Source organism: Rousettus aegyptiacus, unplaced genomic scaffold (assembly GCF_014176215.1).
Source record: "Rousettus aegyptiacus isolate mRouAeg1 unplaced genomic scaffold, mRouAeg1.p scaffold_m13_p_8, whole genome shotgun sequence".
NCBI lineage: Eukaryota > Metazoa > Chordata > Mammalia > Chiroptera > Pteropodidae > Rousettus > Rousettus aegyptiacus.
The window spans coordinates 3,583,026-3,599,792 of NW_023416311.1; the positions used below are offsets into that span (position 1 = coordinate 3,583,026).

General features: G+C 48.1%; 1 protein-coding gene across 2 annotated transcripts in view; it reads right to left on the minus strand.

The window, feature by feature from the left end:
- The window catches only part of TMC5 (transmembrane channel like 5), a 59,771-nt gene that overhangs the window by 8,807 nt on the left and 34,197 nt on the right, over positions 1-16,767 (minus strand). For both annotated transcript variants that reach the window (XM_016157037.2, XM_016157036.2), the window contains exons 7-17: positions 15,909-15,996; positions 15,228-15,476; positions 13,941-14,092; positions 12,151-12,295; positions 11,101-11,256; positions 9,245-9,396; positions 6,868-6,946; positions 5,822-5,919; positions 4,388-4,483; positions 1,671-1,746; positions 1,358-1,491 (exon numbers count right to left, since the gene is read on the minus strand). In XM_016157037.2, coding sequence (XP_016012523.2) covers positions 1,358-1,491; positions 1,671-1,746; positions 4,388-4,483; positions 5,822-5,919; positions 6,868-6,946; positions 9,245-9,396; positions 11,101-11,256; positions 12,151-12,295; positions 13,941-14,092; positions 15,228-15,476; positions 15,909-15,996 — 1,425 coding nt within the window. The remainder of the gene's footprint in view (positions 1-1,357; positions 1,492-1,670; positions 1,747-4,387; positions 4,484-5,821; positions 5,920-6,867; positions 6,947-9,244; positions 9,397-11,100; positions 11,257-12,150; positions 12,296-13,940; positions 14,093-15,227; positions 15,477-15,908; positions 15,997-16,767) is intronic.

The window sequence follows — 16,767 nt, forward strand, 5'->3', positions numbered from 1 at the left end:
CTGGGCAAGCTGCGGTCGTGACAGCGATAGCCATGTGCAGTCAGTTGTTATGAACAAGGAGAAACTGGAGGGCAACGAGGAGCTGGTTAGGGAAAGACAGAGAAGAGAGAGCGCGGCAAGGACGTCGCGAAACAGCCACTCGAAGTGCCGATGGTCCCAGGTCCGCAAGAGCAACTTCCTTGTTTGCTGCTTCCTTCCCCCATTCGTTCCTTCTGCAAAGGTTTATTGTGCTTGGTACCAGGCGCTGTGGTAGATCCAAGCCCCGGAGGCTCCACGGTAAACAAGACAGATGTGGTACCCGCCCTCTCTGGTTCAAGTTCTGGTGCGCAAGACGGGCCACCAACGAGTAAACAGGCAAACCAAGATTTAGACAAAGGCGTTTCTGACTCTGCATGATGGAACGAAGCAGAGAAACCGCCCTGAGTGACGGCAGAGGTGGGACCAACGGGAGATGAGGGTGGCGGTGAAGGTCAGATCTTGGAGAACGGAGAAGCAGAGCGTGGAAAGCAAAGGGAGCGGGGTGAGCACTCCCGACGGAGGAGCCCCCCGTGTGGGGAGGGCCGCTCGTGGCCCCAGGGATGGAGCTGGAGCCGGGGCCTGCAGGGGGAAGGAGCCAAAGCGGGGTGAAGCTGGAGAGGCCCCATCGGACGGGCCGTCGTGCTCTTTAGATGACGTCCTGCTCTCCGCTCTGGTGGACGTCAGCAAGCCGTACCAGTCGCGACCGTGGGTGCCTACCTAGAACACGTTTTCCTCCCTGGGTTGTACTGTCTGTTTCTTATCAGGGGACCTTGGGTTAAACGCTGCCTTAAACACGTCTTTTCACTTTGATGTTTTGCTATCTGGGTTCTGACTGACCCTGGAGAGACACTGCCCTTTCCCAGGGCCGGCCTGCAAAACAGGTCCTTCTTACGCCAACCGGCAGATCCGGAGCCCACACGGCCTCCCCCTCCCCTGCCTCCAACAAGCTCTCCCAGCTCTGGGCCAGCATTCCGTCCCCTTCCCTAATCGCCCCTCGGCCAGGCATCAGGCAACTCCAGGCAGCCCCAACGCCCCCAAGCCCACTGAGATCGTTAAAACCAGCAAACCCACTCCTTCCCGTGGGAACTGCAATATAGGCTCCTGCCTGCATTTTCTCCTCACCCAGACTGGCACCTTCCCATCCCCCTATGTTGTGGGGTCTTGCCCCTTTTCTCAGATCTGTGAGTACGACAAATTTTACTTTTAACAAATTATCTTTTCAATGGGAGTTGTCTCCTGATCTGTTGGGCTCCCCGTACCCAAATACTAATAAAAACCTGCATTTTAAAACACTCGCCCCCATCTCTTAAGACCTCGACCTAAGGCCGCCACCTCCTACCTCCAGATGGTGATGGCCAGAGTACACAGGACCCCAGTGAAGGACGGGAAAAAGAGCAACAAGATGAAGAAAGTCATCATCTGTGAGGCCCGCCAGGCTTTGCTCGGAGGTTGGAAATTCATCATCAGGCTGATCTGGAGAGAGAGAAGCGGCCGACTTCCATATGCATCCAGGGGAGCAGGCTAGAGAGACCCCAGGCAGACACTGGCTTCTTGATACCCTTCCTGCCTCCCTGCCCTCCAACCCAAGTCCAACTACCTCTGGCTCACGTCATTGAGCAAAGCTCGTTGGATCCAATTTCAACCCGACTCACGTTTTTGACGTAAAACATGATGAAAAGAGTGATCATTTGAATAAAAGGCAGCAGAGGGCAGAAGAAGGTTCCAATCCTATGAGGGAGAGAAGGTGAACGTCAGAGATCGGGGAGACACAGGGAGTGGGGTCAGATATGGGGTGTCGGGGGAAGGAAAAGAGGCTGTTCTGGGCTGTGTCATGTCATGTCCCTCCCAAATTCATATATGGAAGTCCCGACCTCAGAATGCGACTGTCTTTGGAGAAAAGGCCTTGAAGGAGATAATTAAAGTAAAATGAGACCACCAGGGTGGGTCCACATCCCATCTTAAAGGACGAGGAGATTGTGACAAGACACAGGGAAGACCCTGTGGGGACCCTGAGAGAAGCCGGCCATCTGTGAGCCCGGGAGAGAGGCCTCGGAAGGAACTGACTCTGCCAACACCTTGATCTTGGACTTCCGGCCTCCAGGACCGTGAGGAAATAAACTGGTGTCGTTTAAGCTGGCTGGTCAGTGATTCTTTGTTATGGCAGCCTAATAAACTAATGCAGAGGGAGCCGGCTTTCATCACCGCGAACCAGGCAAATTCCCATAATACCCGGTGTCCACGACAGCTTCCTTCCCAGCTCTGGAAAAGAGATTTTGCAGAGATCCCCACCTGCACAGCCACTAAACCACCAGATGGCTGCCAGCAAGCCCTAACCTAGGTGCCCCAAGTGTAGGACAGACACATCCCCATCTTCCCTCCATGGCATTAGATAAGGTCCGAGGCCTCGCGGGGAGGTACAGGCGTTAAATTGTTATGGGTTACGGAGAAGGCACAGCCTCTGTGACTGCCCTCAGGGCTCCTGAGCCCTGTGCGGTTTGGTTCTAGAAGGCCTTTGACTCCTAACACTCGCCAGCCTCTCATCTTTTGAAGAAAGGAGCAGGCTCTAGACTGAGGGCCCTGGCAGACAGCAGTATCTAGGCTAGAATTTAAAGACTGCTTGTGATGGGGTAGATTTTATTTTTCAAACTTTTTGCAATTTCCATCAAATGACACAGGTTTTTCATTTATAATTGTAAAATAAAGACTCCTTTTACAATGTGTTCAAGTTCAAAAAAGGCAAATAATTTAAAAGATAATATCAGGTGAAAAAAAAATACAGGTGATACGTAGATATGCCAAAAATAGGCGGGCTGGCGTACAAAATACTGAAGTTTGGGAAACGTTTTCGTCACTTCATCCCTGACACCATTTGACTTCTGTCACTACATTACCTTCTTTTAAAGCTCACCATCAAAGGCAATATTCTCTGAAAACCCACAGAAGTTAAATCTGTAATTGCCACAGGGAAGTTAAATCTGCATTGCCACAGAGAAAGATATGGATGTTTTCAATGGTGCTTATTTATGATTTTTTAACAAAAAAACCTTAAAGCCTCGGAAGTAATAACGGCCATCTCTGATTGTAATTTTTTTCCCCCACTTACGTAACGTGCCCAAAGGCATCTCTTTAGTTGACATAATGTGGGCGAAAAGCTTTTGTCAGCTGCCCAAGTGGCAGGGGGTGACCTGGTGGTATGCAAATGTATCACCTAAAACCACACAAAGAAAAAGTGCTCACTATCTCTAAAAAAAAAAAATATTACTGACATTAGTTAGTTATTTGAAGATAGCCAAATCACCCAGGGAAACTTTAAAGAGTTGAAAAATAAAACACTTTCCAGTTGGATGGCATATCAGAGCTTGCAAAGCTGTTTCCATATAGCATCTGAACGAATCCTCGACATAATTTGAAGGTAGCTATTATTATTTGCATTTTCCAGACTGAGGCTCAGAGAAGCTCAATGACCTGAGTGAGTGGTACAGCCAGCCCCAGAATCCACGTTTATCCATCTCCAAGTCCCCTACTTTCAAATTAGCACCCCCACACCCCCCAAAAAAAGATGGAATCTGGGAATGTAATACACCAAGCAGAATTTTGGCCTTAATTACTGGGTGTTAAACTAAATAAACTAAAGTAGTCACTGGCTATTGGTTTGAGTTTCTAGGTGAGTTTGTCGAAAATTTGATGTAACTAGCTGGCTATTCCCGAAACACACCAGCACATGCACACACGCATGTACACACACAGTCGCTAAAACGGTCGGTCGCAAATGCCCAAGGCTCCAGAGGCACCATCAGGTGTTACGTCAGTGAGTGAAGCAGGCCAGGTAAACCTAACAGCTCTCTCTGCCTGCCTTTATCTTCCCACTTCCGGCAAGCCACGGGTGCAAAGTAAAATTTTCTACCGGGAGAAAACTAACAGCTTAAAGACAAAAAGAAATGGCATGTCCATGCTGGGGAGAAAATACAAGGTAGGGAGAGCGGCAAACTTGAGCCCAGCTCAAGGTCAATATTACCGTAATGAGACATGGTCCAGAGCTTTCCTTTATTGGAGAAAAGCCAGAATTTTTAAATTTTATGTGAAGCCTCCTGATTTTTAAATATTGGTGGTTAACTCAAACGTTTAGAAGAAGCACTGCCTGGGACAAGCGAAACACACCTGCAGGCTGGCAAGTTCTGGTCCCTGACCTACATTTGCTCTTGCCCAAAGTCCTCAGAGAGGAAAAGGGACATCCATTCATGGTTCTCAGACTGGGCTGGATTTGGTATCGCCCATGCAGCTTTGAAAATAACAGATTCTGGGGCTTGCCACCAAAACCCCAAGTCCACAGTGTGAGCCACTGGGAACAATGGAGATGCTCGAAACTCACCACACCAGGGTCTGGGCGTAGATCAGCTCCAGGACGTTCCGGGCAATGTCAAACTCCTGTAAGCCGAGACTCTTGATGAAGTGCATCCCAATGATTCTGCAACGACACACTGAGTTTAGTAACCAAACTATTCACTCCTTCAGAACATTCCCCACAGTCAACCAAGGAGACCCTCACCAGTTTGGAATAAACTCCTAAGTCCCCTGACAAATTTTTTGAAAAGTTCCAAGTATAAGCATGTTTTTAGAGACATGATTAAGGGAATTGAGGGAAAATGAAATTAACACAATGCATTCAAATGGGGCGGGAGGCGCAGTACTGCTAAAATGGCTTTGAAAAATTCTAGAGAACATTTGTTAGCTTATTTAAACTATTCCACCTATTATCTTGTTTATACAACTCTTAGCTTGGCTTCTTAAACCTTATTGTCATGACCAAACAAACTCGGTACCTCCTAACCCAAATAAACTGATTTTTTCCCCAATTTTTAATTATTGCTATTGAATTCATGGTGTTTCCCCATTTCTAAAATCACAAGGAGGAAACCAAGATCGCTATGTACTGTGAGGAAGCTGGAGACCACTTTTCTTTCCGCATACAAAGAAGGTGCCAATAAAAATTACTTAAAAAAAAACAGTTTCTTATGTCCAGACCCCAGACGGAAGCTGAGAAAAATTTGGGCATTCAATGTACCCGCTGGGAAAAAAATCATCATTGCGTCATGCCATCTTACCACTAGAGCAGCTTGCAAAATATGTAATGTCTGTAAGGAATGAGATGCTCATCATATTATTAAAAAATGAATAAAAAAATAAAAGGGAACTACACACGAGCCAATGATGACATTGCCTGACTTTTGTACACCTGGGTTCTAAAATAAAAATTGATACTTTAACTAAATTCGATTAAATGAATCATGAGATAAACCAATAAATACTGGCATGGAAAGATGGCAAGGCATAACAATGGTTAATAAGAGTGAACTCCACAATGATTTTACAGTATGAATCCATTTTTATCTCGGAAGATTATTTAGTACAAATGCACACAGAAAGCCGTATGTGCATCGAAAAGTCTGAAGTCGTAGATATTAGAATATTAAAATTATTTATGGTGGAAAAGATCTCAAATGGCTGTGTTTGTTTGATTCTAGAACTTTTTTTAAAAAAGGTTAGAAAGGGCCAACTGAACCAAATAAATTTTGACAACAGAACTGTCACATCAAGGTGAAATTTCAGTTAATTCAGAAAAAAGAAAAAACAAAAAACAAAAAACAAAACCCCACAATATTCCGAAGGACAATAGGCAGATTTAGAACAATGCACCTTACAGAACTGAGGGACCCATACTTCCTGCTCAGTCAAGGAAATGGCTCTGGCTACAAATCCAATTGCTAATTACTTAAGACAGACGGATGGTCAAATAAATATTTACCTCCTCAGGAACTCCCCCAGGAAGGAATCCGCTAAAGAGAACACGAAATCCATCAGAAGGAGCCGGTAGATTTCCTGGCCAATGAGGGTTTCCCAGCACTGCAAGGCAAACCAGAGTCTGCATGTGGGGAGGGGCTGTTGCCCCCGCTTAATTTCCATCTCTTCCCACCACTCTGTGCTCACGAAGACGTAGCTGGTGGTTCAGCCTGACCCAGCTCTCGAGTCCCCAGAAAAGCACACCCACTCTTGGCAGAAACGCATCATTAGGCCGAATTTGTGTTCAAGGTATTTATTCCTTTACTATGTTCCTTCTTCCCCCATTAAGGCCTGCTCTCCAAATACACCCAAACTTTCCCTTCTCGCTCTCTCTCTTTTTAATTCTTTTCATCTCTGTCCTTCCTACGCTCTCCAGATCCTGTTACTCAGCCAGGGCAAATCAGTTTCTTTGGAAAAGCAGGAGGCATCGATGGTGACTAATGCTCCACTCTTTTGCTTATCAACCATATAAAAAATCAATTAATATCTGCTTGATTAAGAAAGCAGACTAGAGGTTTAGTGGGCTAGTACACACTGGAAGTTCGAATTAGTTTATGAAACTGGTGGTCATTTACCTCTGCAGAAAGTTAGTGCTGTGAGCTGATAGACTGGGAAATTTTAGATTTGACCGAACGAAGAAAGAAAAGTTTTGGGTGCACAGCCCGAGGAGGGATAGATAGAAAGATGGAAAGATATATGAATGGATGGATGGATGGATGGATAGATGGATGGATGGATGGATGGATGGATGGATAGATAGATGGATAGATAGATGGATAGATAGATGGATAGATATTTAGATAGATAGATAGATAGATAGATAGATAGATAGATAGATAGATGGATGGATGGATGGATGGATGGATGGATGGATGGATGGATGGATGGATAGAAGAATAATATATCTACTCTAATATCATGAGCAGAAACTGTTAAAAACTTGAGAAATTCCTCCCTGGTGGTCCAAAACTAAGAAACCAAAGTTAAGGCAGAACAGCACTGAAGTCTCACCGATTCACCAGCCAGGGCCACAATGTTGAGCCAATAGTAACAAAGAATTCCGATGATTGATATTTTCAGAAAGATGTTTCTAAGGAACAGAAGAGAAAACAACTATTATTACCTTCTACGGCAGTCATCAGAGCCAGTCCCCAGTGTTTCCGCTGGGGCACATGGCAGGATGAAATTCCTGACCGTCCCCCCCTGTAGTTGAGTGGGGCCATATAGCTACCTCTGGCAAATGAGTTGTGAGCAACAGGGATGTATGTCGCTTTGCATCATTTCTATGCTGGAGCACTTAAGTGCTGGTGAGATCCCCCAGGACTCGCTGCCTTCCCTCTAAAAGGGCCATCGGCAGTATCCGAGATGATGTCTGCACTCAGCCTGGATCCCTGCATGGCTAACATGAACAAACCCCCCACCCCACCGCCAATCCACAATGGACACGTAGCATGAGCAAGAAATCAACCTTTGTGTTTCAAGCCACTGAGGTTTGGGCAAGGAGACGTGTTTGTTACCGCAGCATACCCTAATTTATTCTGACCAATATACCTTCTTTTGGTGCATCTCCAAACTATCTGATCTCATATCTCATTTCTCATCGTGATATAGTGACCGTACATACTGTTCAGTGGATGCCGGTCACAGACTGTACACTGCGTTAAGCACGTCCATTCAAACTGAGGACCTTTTGATTCAACAGCCTGAGCTGTTAAACTCTGCCCCTTTGCTTAAGTCAATATCTGCTGATTTTAACAGGGCTCCAGGACTCGTGTGCCAAGAATCATGTGTCACTAGACAAGTGGTTCTCAAAGTGTTGTCCCCCAACCAAGCAGCAGCATTAGCCGTGAACTTGTGAGAAAGACAACGTTTAGGCCCCGCCCCAGACCTACTGAATCGGGAGCTCTGGGAGTGGGGCCTAGCAACCCCACCAGGGAACTCCTTGGTGCACCACGGAAGTTGAGAACCACCGTGCTAGACACCATTGTGAAGGAAAGGAACCAGCTCTGTCTCATTTAATGCCAGACCCTCAACTTCTTGCTGAGCCTCTACTCCCACTCCCACGGTCGGGATCGACCGGATTCATAATGGCTTAGGAAACTGTGATATCGTGATTTTAAGAAATAGATATCTGGTCTTCCGTCCTTGTTTGTGGCACTGAGCTCCTAAAAAAAAACCCTTGGAATTTTGTAAGTGAGGAGAGCAATAAAGGTGTCTTTCGTTATGTCGATGAGTGACTTTTGACCTGCACCTAAGAGGTTGGAACTTTCTGTCTCAGCCCCTGACCTCTGCGGAGGGGAGAAGGGCCGGAGGTTGAAGCCCAATGGTTTCGTCAGTCAAACCCCAAAAGGACAGGGTTCGGAGAGCTTCCAGGGCGGTGACACATGGAGGCGTGGGGAGACTGCTGTCCTTGGAGAGGACACGGAAGCTCCACGCCCCTGCCCCGTACCTCGCACGGCGCATCTCCTCCGTGTGTCTGTTCCTGAGCTATGCCCTTTCATAACGAACCAGTGACCCAGTCAATAGAACGATCCTCTGAGTTCTGTGAGCCACGCTAGCAAATTCACAGAACCTGAGGAGGGGGCCCGGGAAGACAGAACGGCCAGAGGTGGGCATACGGTTTGGCATGTTTGTGACCAGTTAGGCCAGTCTCGGGGTGCGCTGAGGAAGGGGGAGAGGGGGCAGAAAATGAGGCTGGAGAGTTGACCAGCAGCCAGACCTCAGAGGCCATGATAAGGCAAAGGCTCTGGAGCTGACCGGTAAAGAAACTCCACCTGCATGGTACACCTTATTATCAGAAACGCCATGATAACCAAGACCTGGACAGGACACTAGCCAAGCAGCAGCCATAAGGGCACGATTTGGGCAGCGTTAGGTTCTGTTTGCCAAAACCCTGAGGTCGTCTCCAGCGCGTGCAGCGCCTTTGTGGGATTCGCAGAAAGGTACCTCCTCCCCTCTCTGTTTGGGTGGTTCCATCATAAAAATGCACTTATTCCTGCCGCTGAGGCCACGGGTACCAGTCTGACTCATGGAACCACTGGATGACGTCATTCCCCACGCAGCTTCTCAGCCGGAAACCCTCGTGTGGTGCTGCACCCTGCCCATCGGCACATCTTATAACTGAGAGCAGTGCTAATCCCCAGGCCCGTGGCAAGTGCGGAAGATACGCCATCGTTCTGAGCGAAAGGCAGGTGAACGCCAAACCTGTATTTTCCCCTGGCTCTTTGGATTCTCTGGCCATTAACCCGCACTATACAAACACACTATACCCTTGAAATTCTTTCGGGAAATCGGAGCTTGGACACTTGAACATAACCCCCCTCTAACTCCTACGCCCCCGCCCTCCGTGACGACGGAGGGAGGCGTCGGGAGGGACGTGCACACCCACCGGATCAGAAGCATGTAGACCTCCTGCCGCGGCGTCTCGTACCGCTCCACCAGCCTGAAGGCCGAGTAGAAGCGCGGCACAGCCAGGTTGATGCAGGACACGACGAAAGGCAGCAACAGCACGGCCCCGGGGTTCCTGTGGCTCTCCAGAAACTGCAGGGGACGGAGGGAGAGAATCGAGATGCCCACTGTGCACGGGACCCCTCTCTGCCTTGCTCGGCAGCGCCCCCGTGAGGGGAAGACCCCAGAAGCAGCTCCCCTGAGGTCAGCTATCATGCCCTTGGTTACTGAGTGCTTACTCTGTGCCGAGCATTACCCACGTGACTGCATGGATCCTCACTGCAGCCCAGCAGATGGGTGTTTATAGACTTAACTAACAGGTAGACTGACGTACAGAGAGGTGAAGATGCTTGTCTTGTGTCACCCAGCTAGAAAGTGGCAGATTGAACCCAGGTCTTTCTGACTCAGGAGCCTGAGCTCCAATCGCCATTCTGTGACTTTTCTTTCCCTACCAAAAGGTCTGGAGCAATGAGAATGTGCTCCCCAGCTGTGGGAACAAAAGCTCGAGTCTGTTGAAGCTACGGCACAAGGGTTCCCATCCCTGGCCCAACCCCGCCTGCATCTGCCTCCAGATGGTTTTGAAAGCATCACTCAAATTTTGTGCATTATCTTTGAAACCAGCGTAACAAATTTTGTCCCCCTATTTATCAACTGCAAGGTCTGGGGCCAGATAAACGGCTGCAGTCTTTTGAAGAAACAGATGCATCAACGGGTATTTCCAATGCTGCACGTGAAGAGTACAGAAGAAAACCTTGCAGAGAAAGAAGCGCCTAACTCAGCCTAGTGAGGGTGGTGGAGGTAAAAGAAGGCTTCCCGGAGGAAGCGATGCCCATGCTGAGGTTTAGAGGAGGAAGAGGAAGAGCTTGCAAGATGAAGGCAAGTGGCGGGATGCAGAGGGAGCTGCATGTTTCCCATCTAGAGGTGAGGAAGAGCATGGTGTGTCCATAGTGTTGCTGGTGTGGCATGGGGGTGGTCGTGGGGCGCTGAAGCTAGAGATGTGGGCAGGGGTCAGATCATAAAAGATCTATCAGTCACGCCGTGGAGGATAGATTTTATATTATGGGTAATGGGAAGCCATTAAAGAAAGTGGCATTATCGGACCAACCTGTACCACAATTCTAGACTTAAGCAAACTGGCTACAATTGGCCCCATTTTACAGAAGAGAAAGCTGAAAACTAGAGAAAAACAGTACTTCGCCCAGACCACCCAACTGATTAATCTCAGAGTTCATATCATTAAAAGAAGAAGAAGAAGAAGAAAAAAAAAAAACCCTAACATTCCTTCATTACCCACAATACCAGGCACTGAGTAGACTCCCCACATAGCGTTTCTCTGGCCCTGACCGCGCGCCTGCGGAGCCAGGTGTGACCACTCCCATTCCACAGGTGAGGAATCTGGAGCTCAGAAAGCTTAAATCCCCTGCCAGAGTCCGTCAGATCACAACACTTGCCGAGTGTCCACTCAGTGCCAGCGGCTGCGAGAGGCGTCAGGGTTATCATAATAGAGGAAGAAACCAGATCTTGATCCCGGGTCTGTGGCTGAAGTTTCCACCTCTCCGCTAGCCCAGAGCTTGTCAGGCGAAATTGTACATGTACGTCAGCTGGGGACGTTGGTAAGATGCAGATTCTGGGTCCACAGACCAAGGGAGGGACCTGGGATTCTGCATTTTTTAACAAGTTTCCAGCCGGCGCCAATGGTTTGAGTAACGGGGTCTACTCCGCTCTCCCCTCCAGCACCCCATCCCTTCGCCCGGTTCTCTGCACTCAGGACCCTGGTTGTCCAGCCTCCCCTGTTACCTCTGAGTTGTTCCCAGCCAGGTAATACACAGCTACACAGCAAGCAACGGCCACTCCAGTAGACACCACCCAGGCAGCCAGGTGGGCGGACAAGCGGGTCAGCCGCTGATTGAGCGTTAACTTGACATTCTCCTGACGGATTTCTGACAGGTTCTCCTACAAACACGAGGAAGACAGTTGGCCCTCCCCACTGTCAGCGAAGACATCCCCCCCACCCCCGCCAGGTGAATGCTCTCCACTCCCAGAGACACACACCCACCCCAAATCCATAAGTAAGAGAGAGAGAAAGTCCATCATGAACACGGATTAAGGGAGACCCATGGGAAAATCTCAAATGGGCAAGAACCCCCATCGCTGCACCAAACGCCTTTTCTATCTCAGAGGAACAGGCAGGACCAACAAGTTGGTACTGAGCACTTGAGGAAAATATTGAGGTCATGAAGCTCTTTCCTGAAGAATAAGAAGTTAACATCTGTAGTCCTCTTGACAAAGCCCCTTTGTTTAGACATTCTGCTTGCTCTCTCTTTTTGAGAAGTTTTTTTTTTCTTTTTTTCTGTAGACCATAGTATCTCAACCCGGGCACCACTGGCCTTTGGGGCCAGGTAGGCTACCCCGTGCATTGCAGAATGCTTAGCTGCATCTACCCACTCGATGCTAGTAAAAACCTTCAAAGTCTCCGGACCTTGTCACATGTCCCCTGAGAGGCAAACTGTCCCGGGTTGAAAAACCACTGGATGAAAATGTAAACCTGGAACTATGAGCTCAAGAAGTATTCACATGCACTATTTTTGATATTAATTGCTAAACTGCCCTCCAGTGAGCCTGTACCAATTACGAAGCTACCACACCAGGAGGAAACGTCCATCTTCCTACACCATCACAAACACCCGGCATTAGGAATATTTTTCTGGGTTTGGGGGTGGGTTTTTTTTTTTTTTTTTGGCCAATCTCATGGGCAATTAAAAAAAAATAATTCATTATTACTTTTTTAAAAATTTACTGACACACTGAAGGAGGAAAGAAGACAGTCCAGGGAAGGTGCCGCCTCACCCTTATTTCGGTGCTAAGATTCTTCTGTTTCAGCTTCACGGCTCTTTCGTGAGTGACGGTGAAGTCCCAGCAAAAAATAAGTTTAGTGATCCCTCTGGAGTAAATGTGAGGGTTGATGAAGTTGTTCCGGAAATACCTGGCCATACTAGGGAAGGCAGAAACCAAAATACCCAAGGGTTATTCGGACGAGCATTGGGAATGCGGGGATTAAAATGAACAGCAATGAAAGTCCTGTAATTAACGGTGAAAGGCGACATGAGAGAGCTAGCTCCAAGTCCTTCTGGGGACCATGTGATCGCAAACATCATGGTCAAGTGCACGGGCTTCAGGATCTGACAGGCCTGACTTACAATCCTGGATTGCCAGCTGGGGGATCTCTGTCATTTTAACTGGGCAGAGCCTCCATTTCCACATCTATATAATGGGGACAATAACAAATCGCCCCCCCAAACCCAGTGGCTTAAAAGAACAAAATCCGTTCTCTCCCTGGAGGTCAGAAATGAGAAAATGGACCTAAAATGAAGGTGCTGGTAGGGGGCGCCCTTTCTGGAGGCTCTAGAAGAGAATCCATTTCCATGCCTTTTCGGGCTTCTAGAGGCCGCCTGTGTTCCTTGGCTCGTGGCCCCTTCCTCCCTCTTCAGCGGAGTAGTGCCTTCCACTTGTTCTCTGCCTTTTGACCCTCCTGCCTCCCACTCAGAGGGACCCTTGTAATTACATGGTCCCACCTGGATAATCCAGGATAATCTCATTTTAAGACCCTTAACTTACTCGCACCTGCAAATTCTCATTTGCCAGGTAAGGTAACACAATCGCAGGTTCTGCGGATGAGGACGTGGACGTTGGTGGGGGGTATTATTCAGCCCACCGCAAGAGTCAAGTAGCGCTCAGAGCAGTAAGCACCCGATAAAGGCATCTGTTATTATCACAAGGGTATTAGGTGGACTCAATGACATCGGGCCCGAGATAAATAAATGCTGAGTGAAATGGACAACCAACTACCTTTCTAAAAATGTCCACCACTGCGGAACAGCAGCTTAGGAAGCAATTCCTGGTTTGATAGGAGAAAACAAAATCTCGTTTTACTTTGAAGTATCATCCTGCCAGTAAGGTTGTTCCAGGCTGAACCGTACCCCCTAAACATTTGTTTATCGAAGTCCTCACCTCCAGTACCTCGGAAAGCGACTGTATTTGGGGAGAGGGTCTTTACAGTGGTAATTAAGTTCAAGCGAGGTCGTTAAATTAGGCCCTAATCCGGTATGACTGGTGTTGTCATAAAAGAGGAAATGAGAACACAGACGTGGGCAGAGGGAGGTCTACGTGAGGACGCAGGGAGAAGATGGTCATCTACAGGCCAAGGACAGAAGCCTCAGAAGAATCCAGTGCTGCCGACACCTTGACCCTGGACTTCTAGCCTCCAGAACTGAGAAAATGAATTCCTGCTGCTTATGCCTCCCAATCTGTGGTACTTTGTTACTGCGGACCTAGCAAAGGAATGCAAAGGTCAAACATCTGTATACCCCCTCTCTGACGGCTGTCAATTGACAATTGTCCATCCACGTCCTTCTGTATATATAACTACTTGAGTCTTTGCATGCTTATGTTCGAACTGAGCAATTTCTTTAAAACCACACAAAAACCTCTGTCCTCTGCCCAAACTCGTTTTTTATGTTGCGGAACAAGGCATGCTCAACAGATTACAAGGAAACTGTTTCCTGGGTAACTTTTGAGGTCCTTGAATTTTACCTAAATCGAAAAAGAGCGTAGAAGCCGGAAATACAGACTGTGCATACCTGAACAGCAAACTGAAAAGGCAGATGACCAAACAGGTTCCGATCGTGAAGATGTAGGCCAGCTGCATGTGGTAAGAGGTGCCACCGATCCTGTGCCGGATTGTGGAATTGGTGTAAAAGCCATAGTACATCACGGTGTCTGTAAAATAACCCTGAAGGGGAGGGACCATAGGCCCGAGGTCAGATGAGTCTCTTGAGAAAATGACAAATGACTATGGTCAGCATAGTTGACCTCTCTCATCTACACGAAGCTTGGACCAAACAATTTAGACATTTCGCTTGCCAAGAAAGTAGCTCCCCAAGGCCACTGAGAACCTAGACATTTTATCACTAGGCTCTCAGAGCTGGAAGAGAATCCCAAACCAACATAACTTTACAATAGAGGGACCAGTTCTCACTGCTCGGAAAACCCGTCTCAGTTTGCAGGCCTACGTTCGCAGGTGGCCAGCCGGATTTGGCTCTCGGACCGCAGTTGTCGATCCCTGGTCCACGGAATATCAATGGCAGAAATCTCTTCTAGAAGGTGAACTCACAAGGCAGGGGCTACATGCCTCACTGAGGAGCCGGGTGAATAAGTTACGCTTGCTACTAAACAGAACAATATGGCTCTATATAGATACACAAGATACACAGCGAAGCAGGAATTGTTGCAAAGCAAGACTTGTAGTGTCCTATCTTCTTTTTAATTTTGTAAAAGAATATCCGTCTGTCTGTCTATCTACCTACCTATGTATGTATCTGTATTTGTATAGGAAAAAAGCCAGTGGGCAAAGATACCCTCTGAACCGGGGAGTTAGACGAGGGAAGAAGGGTAAAATGGACTTACTCTCAGTTTGTTCTCTTCCACGGTAGGAATTTTTCAAAAGGAGCATTGTATTTTGTAGAAAGAAAAGTAAAAAAGAAAGAAAAGGTAGATCTACGAACACCGATATGAGACATCCACCATATATTAGGTTAAAAACTCAAGTCATAGGCAACATAGCAGAATAATTCATCTTTTGTCAAGAAAGAGAAAAGGATCCGCGTGAACACGCAGATATGCGTCTGCGAGTGCACGGAGAAGAGGATTCTGAACAACGGAATCTGTTATTTTTGGAGACAGAAATTCTACTGCATTGTCCAGTAGCTCCTTTTGAGCAGAGCGGGAGAGAACAACATTCTTTAAACGCCCACTTTCCCCATCGGCCGACTCCCAGGAAGAACGAGAGGTCTGGACCAGTGGCCAGCCGGGCGTGTCTCTGGGTCTCCTGGGTGGTGAATGCCAGGCTCGGGACGTGGAGAACTTACCGCCCCCGTGAGAAATTCCAGTCCGGTGAATCGGAGGGTGTTCCTTTCGGCCACGGTTAACTGAGGGATTATGATGAAGCTGAAGGTCACGATGAACGAGAAAATGTTGAACTTCAAAAGCCACCTCAGGAAGTTGAAATAGGACAGGACGCTGGTCCCAAACTTGCCTCCGATGACTTTGAGTGTCTTCTGCCACAGGCTGACGGAATCGAGCAGCTCCGACAGGCCGCTCCTGGGCCTCCGGTACGCCTGGGTTAGGACACAGAGCACGAGGCTTGACGGGCCCTCGACAAACATCTACCTAACGGGTCCTACCAGAGCAAAAACGGCCGCCGTTTCGAGAGCATTACAGTATGCCAGGCACTTCGCTAAGTTCCTTTGCAAACGCCATCTCATTTGATCCGCGGGACCACCCCCCGAAGTGAACGCTGTTATCACCTTTCCAGATTTGCTGAAAAAAAGTGACGCTCACAGTGGCTACGTTTGGCCAAATAACTCGGACCTTCGACTGCCCGCCTGACTTCCCCGCACCTGCACTGACCCAAGTTCTATGGCTTTCAGCGAAGCGGCCCTGAATTTTGGCGCCTCTTCTCCGTGGGTCCCCTTTGATCCCCACTCCCCCATCTCCCCGTTTCCACCGTCTCGTGCCCATTTTGCTGACTGCGGTAAAGGCTGACTCACCAGTGAAATGGAATTCAGACACTGAGCACAGCAGCTGAGCTCCAGGGTACCATGGGGCTGCTTGCTCTTCTCTTTGTCGACCATTTTCCTGTGGTGAACGGCAGGAGAGAGAGAGAGGAACCAATGCTGTGATACATTCCTTCCCCAAATATTTACTGAGTGCCTAGGACGTGCCCGGCACGGTCCCAGGTGAAGAGAAAGAGCCCAACTTCCCTGCCTCGTGGAGCTGGCATCCTAGTTGGAATAGAAAGACAATAAACACGACAATAAAACGGGTAAGTGATAGGATGTTAAAAGGTGATTCGCATTACGGAAAAGGAAATGGAAAAACAGAGCAGGTTAGGGAGATGGGAGATGCTGGGGTGGGAACCCTGTTCCAATCCGAATAGTGTGATATTTGAGCAAAGTCTTGAAGGAGGGAAAAGGTTAGTCGTATGAATAAGGGACTGCCCCAGGCACAGGGAACGGTTAACTTAAAGCCACCAGGAGACCAGGATGGCTGGAATTTTCTATTCCAGGGTCCCATCCCACATTGCAGTTAGCTGTCGTGTCTCTCTTTAGAATCCTCTAGTCTGTGACAGCTCCTCAGCGTTTCATTTATGATGACCTTGACAGTTCGGAGGGGTACTAGCTGGATATTTTGTAGACCGTCCCTCACCTGGGGTTTCCTTTGGTTAGACTGGACTGACGAGTCTAAGGAGATTGTCAGAAAGGGGATGTGTCCTTCTCGTCACATTACTCATCTCCGGGGACATCGATCTCGACCACCCGACTGAGGTAGCATTAACTGGACTTCATCTCTGGAAAAGGTGCTTTCCCCACTTACTATACTCTACTCTTTGGAAGCTGGTCACTAAGC